General features: G+C 43.6%; 1 protein-coding gene across 2 annotated transcripts in view; it reads right to left on the minus strand.

Annotated features, from left to right (window-relative positions):
- zeb1b (zinc finger E-box binding homeobox 1b) overlaps positions 1–15,810 on the minus strand; it is a 74,459-nt gene that overhangs the window by 13,308 nt on the left and 45,341 nt on the right. For both annotated transcript variants that reach the window (XM_072667021.1, XM_072667022.1), the window contains exon 2: positions 7,865–8,023. In XM_072667021.1, the coding sequence (XP_072523122.1) occupies positions 7,865–8,023 (159 nt within the window). The remainder of the gene's footprint in view (positions 1–7,864; positions 8,024–15,810) is intronic.

Raw genomic sequence — 15,810 nt, forward strand, 5'->3', positions numbered from 1 at the left:
TATTAATCAGCAGCTTATCTTGGCTAAATTGTGTTGCTGTATTATTTATACGAACACACAGATCTGATCGGTATTGGAGGATGCTCAGCATTTAGAGACCGGGGTGGAATGACCTGATTCGGACTGCCATACTTCAAAATGAAAAATGTTCTACATTGACTTATATTGAAAGTTAAGGCTATATATCTCCTGGAAATTATTTTGGACATACAAGGTTTTTGTGTCACAGTGATATTTATGTTTAGACTTAATATGAAACATTGGTGTCTTAACACAGCAGCTGTTTTAGATGTACAGTCCTGAGTACTGACCAGCACCATGAGTCCAGAGTGCTCAAGGACATGCTTGGTGTTTTTACAACCTCTGACAACATTGGCTGATTCCAAAACAATGACGGTTGGTATTAATGATCTGTACTCCTGCTGCAGTAAGTTCTGTAGTTAGTAACCCCGTAGGTGCCAGACAAAGGAATGTTTTCACCACAACCACACAGAAAAGCACAACACATCACCTAGGATTTACAAAGAAAACTGACCCTGTCCAAGACCTTATAAGCTATAAGATTTAGATCATTTTGAAGCTGTAATCATAAGATCACCAGTGGCAAAGGCAAACAAACAACAAAAAGACATTAGCTCTCAATTGCATATTTAGCCCACTTATAAAACAAACTAAACAAATTCATCCTAAATAACTAATTTAATCTCTAGATTTCCCACTATGCCCTAATGCGCAAACTGTGCTCAACCTCCTGTAAAACGAACAGCTTAATTGGAGCACCGCATTCTACTTCTTTATCGCTCACTAACGAAGGATTGGCTCCACTAACGAGGGCAAATGAGGAAATGAAGGCTTTGGGAAAAAGCAAGCCCTGAGGCTACACACACGCGTACCTCTGCCTGAGCCGTGCACTTTCTCATGCGTGCACGCTCAAAATGAGTCCGCAATGTCAGCAATTACAACTAATGGCATTCGCTCGCAACTCAAAACAACATTCGGAACACCTGAGGACATTTGTGCATTTGTGTGTCAGAACGATTTAAAAAAGATGAAGGTATGGAGGGGGAGGATGATGAGGAGGAGGAAAGGAAAGGGGGGGGGGGCTGGGGAAGAGGGGCAAACAAAAACAAAATGACTCTCTCTCTCTTTCTCTCTCCGGATGACTCTCCCATTGTCAGCTGTGGTGATTCCATGAAGAACTGCTGATGTTCAGTGGCAGTGTGCATTTGTCCAACAGGATTTGCAGTGTGGAAATAAACGCATCAGAGAAACAGAAATGCTGTCGGCCAATGAAGACTTACGTTGTGAAAAGAGGGATTTGGTACAAGATGCAGATTTTCTATTTTGGAAGCTACAGATGACAATTACAGCAACTGGGCCACTTTACATATCCAGAGCATACCTTACTACCATACATCTGTACTTTACCACCTTCTTCCATCCTTATCTTACCACCAAGTTCTTGGAAAAAAAAAAAAAAAAAAAAAAAAAAAAAAGGGCACATACATTATATGTCCAAAGGTTTGTAGACACCTGCTCCTCTAGATCTGGCCATTTGGCCATGAGAGCATTAGCGAGGTCAGCACTCTGGCACTTTAGTCACTTCACTGCGGTCCTGTTTTTAGGTCATGTTTTAGGTTGGTTTAACCCTTCTCAGAAACTGCCTACAAGAAAAGCTTAAATCATAATCTAACAGAGGAGTGGCAATGTTTCTGTGGTGTAGTAACGGGGCTGAAATTCATGCAAATAGCTGTTTCTCTCCCGCTGGGCCTTGCCTTCCTGTAATGCACACCTATGACATCACTGCTTGCCCAGCACTGCGCTGATCACACACCAGCAGCGAGGCCAGAAAGAGAAGGATAAATGCTCCTTAAGAATGGATTATATTCCTTTCTTTTAAAAAAGCGAGGGAGGAGGTAAAGAGCCTAGCAGCTGTTGGCACTCTTCTCCGTAATCCTCAGCTGTACTGTACAGCTCCTATTTACAGCACCTACAGCCCTGCATTCCCCACCAAACTCTGCAGAAACCCACTTAATCAACGACACGGCCTTATGAGCGAGAACCTGAAACCCGGCTGCTGGCTACAGCAGGCCAAATCTGATGCCAGAGACAAACAGGAAATCTTTGGCCAGGCCTGCAACACCCACTTGAAGAACAAGGGTGAACAGGGAGAGTGTTACAGCATGTGGTTTAGCGTAGTGTGGTTTAAAGGCTGAACTAGCACGCATGAACACTTCCTCCGCTGCTTAAAACGCACACCTCACAGAGAGAAGATTGTGGAGAATGTGCGGGTTGTGGGTCACTCCACACAACGCTACGTTGGTTGCTTGAGTCAGCAGACCGGTGCCAGCGTATGATGTTAATCTTAACCCGAGCAGAAAGTACGAAGGGGCTTTTTCAGACATTTTTAGCACCTTCTGTTCCTTCCAAAATGTAGCGTAGAAGTGTAAAAGAGAAGTCATAGGACTTTTGCAAAGGGGCTTTTTGCTGATCATCTGGTTTTTGTTTTGTTGAGTTTTGTTTGGTTCCCAGAAACTAATGGAGGGAAGTTTGTGTGTGTGATGAACACAGCATAATCATATGGGTCTGTTCAGTTCAGTTGAGAATAAAACAGTACTGTTGATGCTGTTTGTAAACCACTGTAAATCAAACACATCAAGCAGTTTCTTTTTTTTTTGTACTAAGAGTGTACATAATGCACACGAGGCCAGGAACCAGCACTACATTTCCCAGAATTAACTGCCTTCATTTCATGTACAGGTTTTAGTGGAAGTTCCCTATGACTCAACTGCTTTCACTTTGCAGACCTCTTCTGAGAGTACAGTACGTTTCCTTACTGCAGCATCTAGTCTAATGATGAAATGAATTTCAAAAACTTACTGAGTAACGTTTTCACTTTTCAGTTCAGTGTGAACTGAACATCAAACAGCTTTTTACCAATATCACTCATCATCATCATCATCATCACGTTCATTAGAATCTCTTCTCTGATATGAAGAGCAGATGCTGGGTTTAAATGTTGAAACCCATCCTCATCTGACCAAAACTGTACAAATAATATAATACCTTTTGACTGAGTTAAGTGCAAAGGTTTTTATTTACACTTCTGTTTTGTTACCTTTGGGATGGCCTGGGAAGTTGGGATGATGAGGTGGGGTAGGGATCATCCAACATCCTGACCTCACTAATGCTCTTTTTGCAGAATGCAATCAAATTTTCACAGTAATGCCTCACAATCTAAAAGAAAGTCTTCCCTGGACAGTAGAGACAGTTACACCAATAAAAGCAGGATAAACTGTTTTATTACCTTTTTATTAAAAAAAATAAACAATGAATGAGCAGGTGTCCCAATACTTTTGTCTATATAGTGTAAATCATGAGTTTAGGATCATTGGCTTGCATGATGTCCCTGTAAGCAACCGTTAAGGACATTTTGTCCTATTTTTTTCTGATGTCTTTCCATCAGAACTGGCAACTGAGGGATCCAGTTTCTCTGCCATTTAGAAAGACTGCAGATTTATCTAGACACCCCTCCCAGTATGTGCTGAAAAGTGGGAGTACTGCTTTAAAAAACACTCTCGTCTCCTCAGTGCAATTAAGTCTTTGCTACGCTACGCTTTACTTACTACACTAATGAAAGCACTTGTAATGGTGGTTCACTATTTTACAAAACAGTGTGCTAGTGTGTAGTTTGGGATGCAGCCTTTGTTTGTGTTAAGAGGTGCGTGACTCTAAACTAATGGTCAATGGGCTATTTTTCACTATTTGAACTGGATTGAATTAGGTTTTGAAAGACTGCCATTTTGGTCATTTAAGACAATACTGAGATGTTGGGAGGAGTGTTGCTTCTATTGCAGTCAGAGTTCGTACGGTCATATCCCAACACCCCCAACACCAACAAAAGTGAGACTCACACACACCCAAGCACAGTAAGGCTGAAAGTAAAACTGCTCAACCAAGCTAAAACAGACTGAAACACTTACAGTGCCTACCCGTATCTGCTAAGCCTACTCTATTGTTCTTTCTTGGAGAGTCTGGGGCCCTGATCGTATAAAGCACACACATTAAAAACACCCTGGAGTATCAGTGTTATTGTAATGTGAAGGCTCGAGATGTGTGCGGGTTGCCCAATCACACCAGTAGGCCAGGCCAGGGTCGTTTGGAATGAGCGCTTTGCCAACTGGGCTCTGGGATGTATCATTTTATGAATTGTGAAACATTTTTAAAATCTTTGCACAAGGTCCAGGGAAGTACGCTAGGGAAGTGAATTTGCAAGCCAAGTGTGAACGCACCATAAGACTTCCAAGTAGGAGAAGGGTGGAGGTGAGAAGTGAGAACAAATACCCTCATTCATTTCTCTATTTCAAGAGATAAAGGATTTACACCATATGTCCAAATGTTTGTGGACACCCCTTCTAATGTGAATGCATTCAGCTACTTTATGCTGCACCTATTGCTGACACAGATGTGCAAATGTACACACACAGCTTGTCTAGTCCATGTAGAGAAGTAATGCTATCAATAGATATGTACTCTTTAGAGAAGATCAACATGAACCCATTGGCACCATGCCTAATGCCAAGCAAGGGCTAGAGGAGTATAAACCCCCTAGAGTTGAGTTGTGGCACTGTGGAGCAGTGGAGCTGTGTTCTCTGGAATAAAGGTGCTCCATCCAATACTTCTGGGAGGAGTTGGGGAGGATGAGGTGGAGGGGTGATCGTCCAACATCCTAACCTTACTAACGCTCTTGTTGCTGAATGCCATTACATCCTCACAGCAACGCTCAAAACAGTGGACAGTTATGGACAGTTACTACAAAAGCAGGTTTTTAAAATCTTTGATAAAAAAAACAAAACAACAACAAAAAAACAAAACAATAAATGAGCAGGTGTCCCAATACTTCTGTCCATGCATTGCCTATAGCACTTGGAAGGTCTTAGAACCTGTGTAATTTTGCAAGGCTGGAATAAACTACTTTCTCCTGGTCCTCAGGCCACTAGCTTTGTAGCTGTTCCCAAAAAGGTCTGGTGGGCGCAGTCCTAATGCCTGTGCAATGACTTGAGGCTGAATTCCGCACCGACAGTGGTGTGTAATGTATGAACTAGAGCAGGGCCTGTGTAATAGAGGAGTGTAATGGCTGAACTGCTTCACTGTGAATGGGAGTGGTGCACTTTCATTCCGCACAAAATGAGAGCAGACAGTGTGCAAGCAGGCAGCGATGGCTTCTAATCATGAAGGTTAAGAGAGAGAGCGTGAGAGTGAGTCTCTATTGTAAAGAAGGGAGGATGAAGTGGAGGTGTACTGGAAAAAAGAGGCTTTAAAACAAACACAGAGACCACAGAGAGTCAGTCTGTCTGGCTCTGTTCTAGGTGGTGCTGCGTAGAGGAGAGGAAAGAGGATGGAGTGCTACAAGAACAGACAAAGAATGAGTGGGAGAGACTGAAATCTGAGATAAACAAAAAAAAAAGAGGGCCAGGCTGATGTTGAGCTGATACTGCTGGTAGCTGCTTTATAGCTTGGAGGGCTGTGAATTATGGGTAGTGTAGGCAGAGGGGTGTATATATCTCTAACTTGTGATGTGGGAGCAGAGTGCAGTGCACATTACATCTCGACAGGCCAATTTCTCTCTGTGACACACCTAATATCTCCTCCACCTACTGCCTCTACTACAGCCCCTCTTAAAGGGGGAGGGGGGTGCGCTGAGCTTTATCAATAAAGAACTGAAAGTGAGTGGAACGGATTCTGAGCAGGAGAACCGCTGTGGGAATGTTGACCTATATTTAGGCAATTTGATGTAATTGTTATGCTACATGTCCAAATGTTTGTGGACACATCTTCTAATGAATGCATTCTGCTTTTCACTTGTTTGCTTGTTTGTTTGTGCACAGATTGTTTAGCCCCTGTTGAGACATACTGCCAATAGAATAGGACTCTCTGGAGCAGATAAATATGAACCTGCTGACACCATGCCCTGTGCCAGGTGTGGGCTAGAGGGGTACAGAGCCCCCCTGCATTGAGCTGTGGAACTGTGTTCTCTGGAATGATGATGCTCCATCCAATGCTTTTGGTATGACTTGGGAAGTTGGGGAATTGTGGTTGAGTACGGATGGTGATCATCCAGCATCCTGACCTCACTAATGCTCTTATGACTGAATGCAATCAAATCCTCACAGCAATGCTCCAAAATCTAGTAGAAAGCCTTCCATGGTGAGTAATGATAGTTACTCCTACAAAAGCAGAATTAACTTTTTTTTAATTCATTTAAATAACCTTAATTTCAGAACAAAGAAATAATTAGCAGGTGTCCCAGTACTTTTGGCCATATAGTTTGTCATTCTTCAAACCATTTCAGAGCCCAGATTCTTATATATATAGAGAGAGGTTCAGATAATTCAGAGTTCTGCAACCTAATGTTAGGAGAGCTCAGCCAAAACTAATGACATTCCTTTACTCTGAAACTCCCCACTGCAGAACACTGTCAAGGTGTGTGTGTGTGTGTGTGTGTATGTGTAAGTGTAAAAGAGAGAAAGAGTATATGAGAGCCAGTGAGTTTAGTGCTAGCAGTGGTTCTAGTGGCAGTATATGACCTGTATTGATGTCCGTCTGCCACTAAGCTAACTTTAATATCCTATATTCACTCATGCAGCGCACACACACTCACACACCCCAGCTGAACACATTTACACTTCTACTCCTCAGCAAGCACTCAGCATCACTACATCACTCATATCCGCTCATATCTCCTCCAGAACCGCCCTAATCACAAGTGTTCCACACTACCTCATCCATCTGCTTACAGCTAATCAGCAGGAATTTGCCAGAGTTGTGCTTTGACTATTCCTCTCACAATCTCGACCTGAGGACAGAGCCAAAGCCTTAGGTTTTTTCTCCCTCTGTCCTTCATCTTCTGTATGAAAAACAAGCCTTCCTGATCAGTAGGTGGTTTGTTTTAGAGCTCAGTTTAAGAAAAAGGGTCTAATGTCAGTGCTGGGAGCTGGTGCTGTTGGCTTCAATGCCTTTTTGTTGTTGTTGCTGGTTTTGTTACAGATGCCCTCATATGAAAGCCTGGTAGCACCATTGTAGAAGAATGGGGGAAAAGTTAACATGTACGTTAATGTAACTTAAACAATGCTTTATTGTTGTTTTATAGCAAATTGTAGGCAAATCCATGGGGTGCTATTCATGTCCCATGTATGTTACATAAGACAAAAAAACCTTCATTCAGAAGTCTTAAAATCATTTTAGAGCATTTCTTGCAAAGAACAACTGATTCAACTCAAGACCTTAAAATCTTTCTATGGCACCACCCAACTGTAACTACACCTAAAATAATGGAATGATGTATGAGTAGCATTTCTGATGTAACATGTAAATACATGTAGTATCTCATACCTGGAGAATCCTTTTTATTATTTATTATAGGCTATGAAGAGGTTTACTATAGTGCATAAATGCATATTGAACGCATGCACCAATAGGGAACATTTCATAACAGAAATTTGCATAATCTAAAGGAGGGCATTGATGGCCAGAGCACTGGGTTATTGATCATTAGGTTGTGGGTTTGATACCTGTGTCAGCTAAACTGCCACTGGTGGGTCTTTGAGCAAGGCCCTTAAACCTCCAGGGAAGCCATAGCATGGTTGACCATGTGCTGGAGTCTGGCTTTCTAAGCTGGGTAAACCTAGTTGTGTTGTACATGTATTGACAGGAAAGGAACTTTTTTCCTAAAGGTACCAACTAAAAGGTTTTCTTATGATCCCAAGAAAATACAAGCACACTCCTGGGGTGTTTTTCAAAGCGAGAATCCACTGCTTTGACACATTTTTTTTCCCTCTAGAAGTATGATCTGCTGGGACGTTACCTTCATCCCATCTGTCCTCAGGGCCGTTGGGCTCATCATCATGGGCGACACTGTCTCCATCAGCACCATCCAGGGGACTCCCTTCTTCCTCCACGATGTGAAGCTTATCTTCATCATCTGAGTCTGACTGCCCTTCCAGTACATGGCTGTAGTTACTCACTGCACAGAGAGAGAGAGACAGGTGTTTACAGTGAGTGTAGAGAAAAGACTGGAGCCTAACAACCTGCTTAGATAAAAGGTAAGGTGAAGAAGAGAAGTGAAGGTGAAGGACTGGGGAAGGGAATAACAGTAAAGAAGAGCGGGGAGAGTAAAGAAAAGGAGAATGGCCAACAGCGGGGCAATGATTTCATCCAATCTGCCCCCTGCAGGGTCAGACATAAAAAGGAGGGGGGTGTAATGGTCAGAGCACAAAAAAGAAAAGGTTGATTAAGGAGAAATGGCTGCAGTGAGAGAAAAGGATGGAGAGCGTTGCTTCAGGTAGTAATTTGTTTCCCGAGCAGGGAGCAGTGCCTGACTGAGTTTATCAATAAAGGAATGGATGAGACACCGAGGACAAGTGAGACAGAAGGACGAGGGATTTCATCAAACACTGGGAAAGGCTGCCTGCTGACCGCCTCTTCAGAATACTCATACACCTGCAGCACTGTGATTAGCCACTAATACTCGTATTTTAATACACAGAGATTTCTATGCAGTGTAACGTCCTGGCCCTTTCTTCAGGCCCAAACAAAAAAAGATTAGTTATGGCTGCACATTGTAAGATCTCATTTTTATTATTATATAGGCAACAGCATAGCAACCACCTAGCAACCACTCTGAAACACCATAGCAATCATCTGGGATACAGTAGCAACCACCTAGCAACACCATAGCTGCAACCTAGTAACCACTTAGCAACCACCACCGTCCAGTTAGCAAACAACATACCAACCACCTAGCAACAGCTTGGAACTGGGTCCCACCTAAACTGAATCGTTCTACTAGATACCGAATCATACCTACTAGATAACATACCATCAGTTAATGAATAATCTATTGTAGATACGGAGTCATTTATAGTGAATACTGAATCACTGAATCAATGCTGACTAAGTAGATACAGAATTATTCAAACCAGATACGGAATAATAATTTATCTTAATGGTTGTTGCTGTTTACATTCTTTATGATACGCACAGTTGTTCAGTGTTGACGGAGCCCATAACTGAATCAGAACAGTAGACTGATGTAGTTTAACACAGTAGTTTCACTGTAAAATTTGCATATTGCCTCTCCCGGAAACGACCCACTGAAAAGCTTGGTGAATATCTCACTTAGAACCTGTGAGCAGCACATTCAGACAACCGTAACCCAGACCAGTGTTCCTTTATCATCACACATCTGATCTCTGCCATCACCATTTCCATCCCACCATTAGTGGCCCTTTTTTCTTTTTAACTATAAAAGGAGAATTGAGTGACCTCCGTCACTGTGCCGTACACCTGAGGGGACGATAGATAAGGGTAAGCAGCATTGATTTTTCTGTAGCCAGCCAGACGACCTTAATTAGCAGTGTGTGTGGACACGCACATGTTTGTGTGCGCAAGAGTAAGTGTGCTTGGCTCAGCGTGACGTGACATTCTATTAGAGGAGAGAATGACGGAGCGCTAGCCTGGCCTAACGAGTTCTCATTCGTTAAGGTAAGTGCTGCCTGAACACAGCTGCTAAAACTGGCAGCATAAATCAGGCTTAAAGAGCCAGATTCTTAACCAGAGTCAGCAGAGTGAGCAGGAGGGAGTGAGGGAGGGCGGTGGTCACATAACCTGAAATATGAAATAAATGATATCCTGCAATGTCCTCTGCCTGCCTCGTCCTAAACTCAAATGAAACCTAGTCTGGAAATTAGACGAGGGCAATACAGCAGTGTGTCATCGTGATGAACCCCACTCCAATGTGCTCTGCTGTAGAGTACACTAGGGGATTATTACAGTAGTCAGCTGTATTTTGCCACAATATTGTATATTAACAATATTTAGCTGGAAAGGCATTTAACAGTGAGCTGCTGTACATTCAAAAATACAGTAATAACCCGTATATTGGGATTACAGCTCTGTGCTGTAATTTTACAGGACTTCCCAGGTATCTTCTGTACTTCCACGCTTCTACAAGGAAGAAGACTCCCTGAAAGTGCTGAAAAAAGGGTTTTCACTTGCTAGCAGTGCTGTACGTTTTGGTGACCCCCATCCCCTTTTTGTAATTTGGAAGGCCACTAGCAATGCCCCCAACAATAGGAGGGTGAGGACACGTGAAGCCAGCCACCGCCTCTTTTCAATCTGCCGCTGATGCTCGAAAAGAGGTAGTGGCTGGCTTCACATGTGTAGCAACGCCCCCAGGAGGAAAACACGTCTCCCGAGCTTGGAAACAAGAGCCAACAGGCGCCTGTGCTCACCCACATCACACTATAAGTAATGTGGGGAGGAAGTGCCATCAACCCACCCCTGAGTCAGCAGGGCCAATTGTGCCCTCTTAGACTCCGGCTGCTGATGGCAAGCAGCATGAGCCGAGTTTGAACCAGTTATCCTCGAATCATAGTGGCAGCGACCTTGTCACCTATTCACTGGTGGTTTCTTACTGGACCGGGAACACCCCACAAGACCTGCCTGATGTTTGAGATGTTCTGACTCTGCTCAGAGCTTTACACCGGGCCATTGCTTTTAACACATCACCTGCAAAAACTGACTGTTTACTCGCTGCCTAATATAACACCCCCCCCCCCCGACAGATGCCACTGTAGATGAAGATAATCAATGTTTTTCCACTTCACCTGGTACTAATGCCATGACTGATGGTGTGTAGTGACTGTAACTACAACTGCATAGCAATAAGTAGCTGATTGGGTGTTTATGGTATTATTTCATGAATGTATTGTTTGTTGTTTCCTCTTCCTTCTTCCCCTTGTGTTGCTGGAGTGTTCAGTCCATTCTAAAGTCTTTACAGACCTGAACATCTATAGTTCTATCTAACGTAATACATGAGAACAAGTATCATCTGGTATCTGTCATTGAGAATCATCCTGTTTACATTTTGCCCAATCACCCACCCTTCAGCTTCCAAAACAAGGATAATGCTGTTTCAAAGCACTGTGGATTTCCAAAACCGCTGGGATTTTTACTGTTCAGTCAGATATGTAGCCTGCAGGCCCTGCATTGGTGTAAAGCAGTACAGAGGCGTTTGTGGCAACCGCTGGAAAATCTCCCAATTCCTGTTTACAGACCCAACAGAAGACGAGGGTAGAGCAAATGAGTGTGAATGTGGATGTTCAAACGCTCCGCCTGCAGGAAGGGGAGTACGTAGGCCTGCCTATAGCGGTCTGCATGCGTGTGTGAGTGTGATAGCACAGCTTTAAGATAAATGTGTGGGTGAGCCCTGATAATGCAGTTACAATGAAAACAGTTCCTCCACTGAAGCTCACGCCCTCCACTCCTGTGGTCTTCCAGCATGTGAAAGAAGAGGGATATCAAGACACAACAGCATAACCTGCTATATAAGACAACACAGCCTAACAAAGGCTGGCACAGTGTTTCACAAAGTAAGTGCTTAAAAATGCACACTCAGTGGAAAAGTGAGAGAGGAACTTTGGGATAATAGAAGAGGTGTGAATTTCACAGCAAGGTTCTGTCGGGTTAAATACCTGTTGGGCTCGGGTCCGGTGTAGAGTTTACATTTGGGGTTCTCTAAGTTTGTGTTGCTTGCCTTTTCGCTCTACTTTAATACTTTAAACAAAAACACAATATGGAAAAAAAGTATTGGGACATCTGCTCATTTATTGTATCTTCTGAAATCTCTACTGTCCAGGGATCCAGGCATTCTACAAGATTCTCTGCTCCAGAGGGTCCTATTCTATTGGCAGTACTTCCCTACAGGGATTAGTGAAGCTGTGTGTGTGCATTTGCACATCTGTGTCTGCAATGGGTGCAAATTAAAGTAGCTGAATGCATTCCTTGTAAGGGGTGTCCACAAACATTTGGACAGGTATTGTAAAGGACAAACAGCAATACTGTGGTTACTGCTGTTGTCGTCAGTGAGGTCCAGAAGGTCAGCATTCAGCCTCAAACTGGATTTTTGGATGTTTTTTGAAGATCTGATGAACGCTGCTGTTACAATAACTGGTGGTGGTCAGCTTAGGACTACCAGTCAGTTTCGGATTTAAAACTCTGAGCGGTTGAGATGTTTTTTGGCTATGTCTGACAAACTTTCAGGCCTGATTAAGGCTGTAAATATGGCTGTTCGTTCAGGCAGGTGTGTGGGTTCCTCAGAAAAAAGCATCCAAAGAACTGAAGGTGTGCCAAAGTGCCTCCATCTTCTTTACCCACATGCTCTCCAGCCCAACCCCCATTCATCTCATCCCTCTTTTCCACTCGTCTAAGTACCTCTCTCTCTCTGGCCCGGCCAAATCAATTTTCATCTGAGAGGAGCAAAGTCAGCACAGGGCTTGGCTACAGAGCTGAATATCTCGCACACACATCGTATCTCTGCACTGTTGGCCCTATCTTGTACATTTACATTGAGCTGATTTTGTGCTTTTTTATGCTTGCACTCTCTCAAACACGCTCTCTCTCTTTCTGTCCCATTCTCACTCTCTACCTTGTACCTTCATTGTTTCTAGAACCGTAAGCAAATCTTTTCCCCTTCGCTCTCCCTTTATTCTCAATTGGCAGCACAAGCTAGATAACTATTATGTCCAAATGTTTGTGGACACCCCTTCTAATGAATGCATTTAGCTACTTTAAGTTGCACCACAATGCTGACACAGATGTGCAAATGTGCAATGTTTAAAGCCCCCCAGCATTGAGCTGTGGAGCAGTGGAATTGTGTTCTCTGGAATGATAATGCTCCATTCAATACTTTTGGGATGAGATGGTGATGAGTGGTGTTCATCCAACACTCTTACCTCACCAACACTCCAGTCCTCTCTAAGAAATCTCGTAGAAAGCCTTCCCTGGACAGTAAAGACGTCCATATAGTGTATGAGTAATATGAATACAGGTTATACAGGTGAAAACATAAGTCATTTGTATGCTGGATTATAATCATAATAAAGTGCAGCCAAGGGAAGCATGAAGGAGCACCAGTCAATAGGACGGAAAGACCCATGGGGCCGTGCAGGGTGGGCTGGATGGGAGTGATCCGTGCTCGACACAAACTGTGTTCCACGGTCACACCTGAGAGACCTTATGATTGCCTGCGGGAGCTACACACAGGAAAAGTGACTAAACAAACACTCGATAAGCAGAGAAATGGGTGACATTAGTTTGGCGACAAACACAGGGGCCACTCCAAGGACCCAACGGAAAACTAGGGTCATTAAGCACTGCACTAATTACCAGTATGAAATGGGAAGTCACAACAGAATGTCAGCAAACAAGCAAACACAGCACATCACTGAAGTCCTTCCTTTTTCCAAAACACTGTAGAGGTGACGGCCCATCCAAGACCACCACTTTACACCATCCTGAACACACTTGCTGATCTTGCTCACCTGCTTTCAAAAAGGAAAGGAAAAGGGACAACACACACTCGCCATAACACCTGAACTTACCCTTTACATTTAACCCATCCATGGTAGTGAACGCACTGACTCCCTAGTGACCAGCTTCCTCAGCACCTCAGGGGGTTAGGAGCCTCGTTCAAGAGCACCTCAGCCAAACCAGCAGCCTTCTGGTCTAAAGCCCACCTCTCTAACTTCCTGCCAGTCTAGGAGATCAAACCAGCAACGTCCGCAGCCGCAAGCCCACATCTAACCATTAGGCCATGGCTGCCCCAAAAACCTGGTATCCCAGTACAAATGCTGTGGTACCAACTGAGTGTTTACACTGTGTGAGATGCGTGAAGGCTTGAGGAGATGGCTGAAGTTGCCAAGTTACTATTATTTACACCACAGCCATCATGCTCATGTGGAGCTCACATGGGTGAAACCTGAGCTAAGTGGGTTCCAGGTGGGCATGGACTGTTACTAGAACCCAACTGAGCTTCCATCTAGACACCATGTGCTGTGTACAAGTTATCTGGGACCTACCTTGTACCTTCACTCCACAGCCATTTTATCAGCTACAGGAACCATGCTGGCCGTTCACTTGTTTGTCAGAATGTAAAACGGCCTTCCTGCCTCCATCTCTTTATCTCTCTGATGCAGTCTGTTCTCCGAAGGCCTCCACCCTGCTTTGTTCTCTGAAGTTCCTAATGAAAGCCAACATGAGCCTTTGCATTTCAGGTGCCCATTAAAGCCTCAGGCCTGTAGGCTGACACCTGCCGCAGCCCACCGATAAATGCCATCCAACCTGGGACTTGCTTAACCCCACAAAGGTGTGCACACACACACACACACACACACACACACACACATCTCTAGATAAAAACACACAGTGTCTAGACCAAGGTGTTAGCAAGGTATGCTAATCACAATACCAGTGGGACTGATATTACGAATAACTGAATTGATTCATCTCATTTCTCCCCTCCAAGTTTTAGGAGACTAGGGAGGGGGAGAGAGAGACAGAGAGATAGAAACAGACAGAGCTATTGATTTGGCATTAGGTTGAGTTGAGTTGTAAGTTTCCTCTGTGAGCTTTTGTTACTAAGAGGATGTCAATATGTTTGAAACATGTATCTGAACACCACTGTGCAGAACAAGAAGACAGCCCATGGCCAGAATATCAACCAAGTCAAAGGAACGTCTAATCTGGGTAAACTTGTTCGTCCAACATCCTGACTTTACTAGTGCTATTGTCGCTGAATGCAATCTAATCCTCACAGCAATGCTCCAGTCATTTTGGAACATTTCCTGTGGTTTATTCAACATGAAATTTGGATACAACTTAAATGTGACAGATTTTTCTGCCAACAAGTAAAAGATTGCAAAAATGGAGATAAAAGGTTTCAGTATATACATTCTTGAAGCTCAGCTACCAGCACCTGCAGTGCAACTGCAGTTTAGCCAATACATAAAAAGCCAATAGATGCCTTAGAAGTCCACTGGTAAGGTTTAATGGTGAAGCTGGAATCTCAAGGGGAGGTACAAGTGTATTAAATTGCAGAGGGATTTTTATTTCAGCGTGACGGACAGGTTCGGCCCTCGGAGCGCGTGGCTTTGTTTTTTTCACTGCTCAGCAGACACGGCAGTTTACCTGCAGCTTTACATTCGGCAGTGTTCAGAAAACGCACATCGCGGGGCTTTTGAAAGTGTGTAATGCGTCATAATGGTGTTTTTATTACAAACTTTGTTGTGTTTTGGGCTCATTTTAATTTCAGAGGGAAAATAGGTGTTTGTTTAAGAGACAGGCCTGCAGTGCGAGAGCGACGGTTGAACTTTTTTTTCTGTTGGGTCAGCGGTTGAGGGCTGAGGCTGCTCGCAGTGTGCTCGTCCTGCCCTGGGGAGTGTAGCTATGCCAGGAATGTCCAATCATAACACTTTCCCAGAGTGGCTCTGTCATGGCGACAGCTCGGTGTGTCAGCTTTTCCTACATTCAGTGCAGCACACACACACACACACACACAACTGTGCATCATTTTAGTCTAATACAGGAAACAATAACAAGGCAATTTTTACATGAACTGTCTTATGCAAAAGCTCGGGCACACTTGGCCAAAATGGCCATTTTTAAATGAGAAGTAGTAAACACAATACCACACACCCTCTTTATCTTATCAATTATGAATATCTATATTCAGGAAATCCAGATGCAGTTACTTGTGTCTTTCAATAAGATCAAGAAAATGTTCAATGTGTCCTGTGTAAAACGTTGGACACTGTAAGTATTAACAAATCAGGCCTGAGGCAGGTCCCCAAAACTGTTAGAAACTGTCAGCTGAATCAAATTTCCGAGCTCTCTAAATTCTCTTACTCAGCAAACCTTGTACTAACACTCATCATACATGGACCCCTCTGAGTGACTGTCTAAAGATCTGAA

The sequence above is a fragment of the Salminus brasiliensis genome, chromosome 22, assembly GCF_030463535.1.
Source record: "Salminus brasiliensis chromosome 22, fSalBra1.hap2, whole genome shotgun sequence".
NCBI lineage: Eukaryota > Metazoa > Chordata > Actinopteri > Characiformes > Bryconidae > Salminus > Salminus brasiliensis.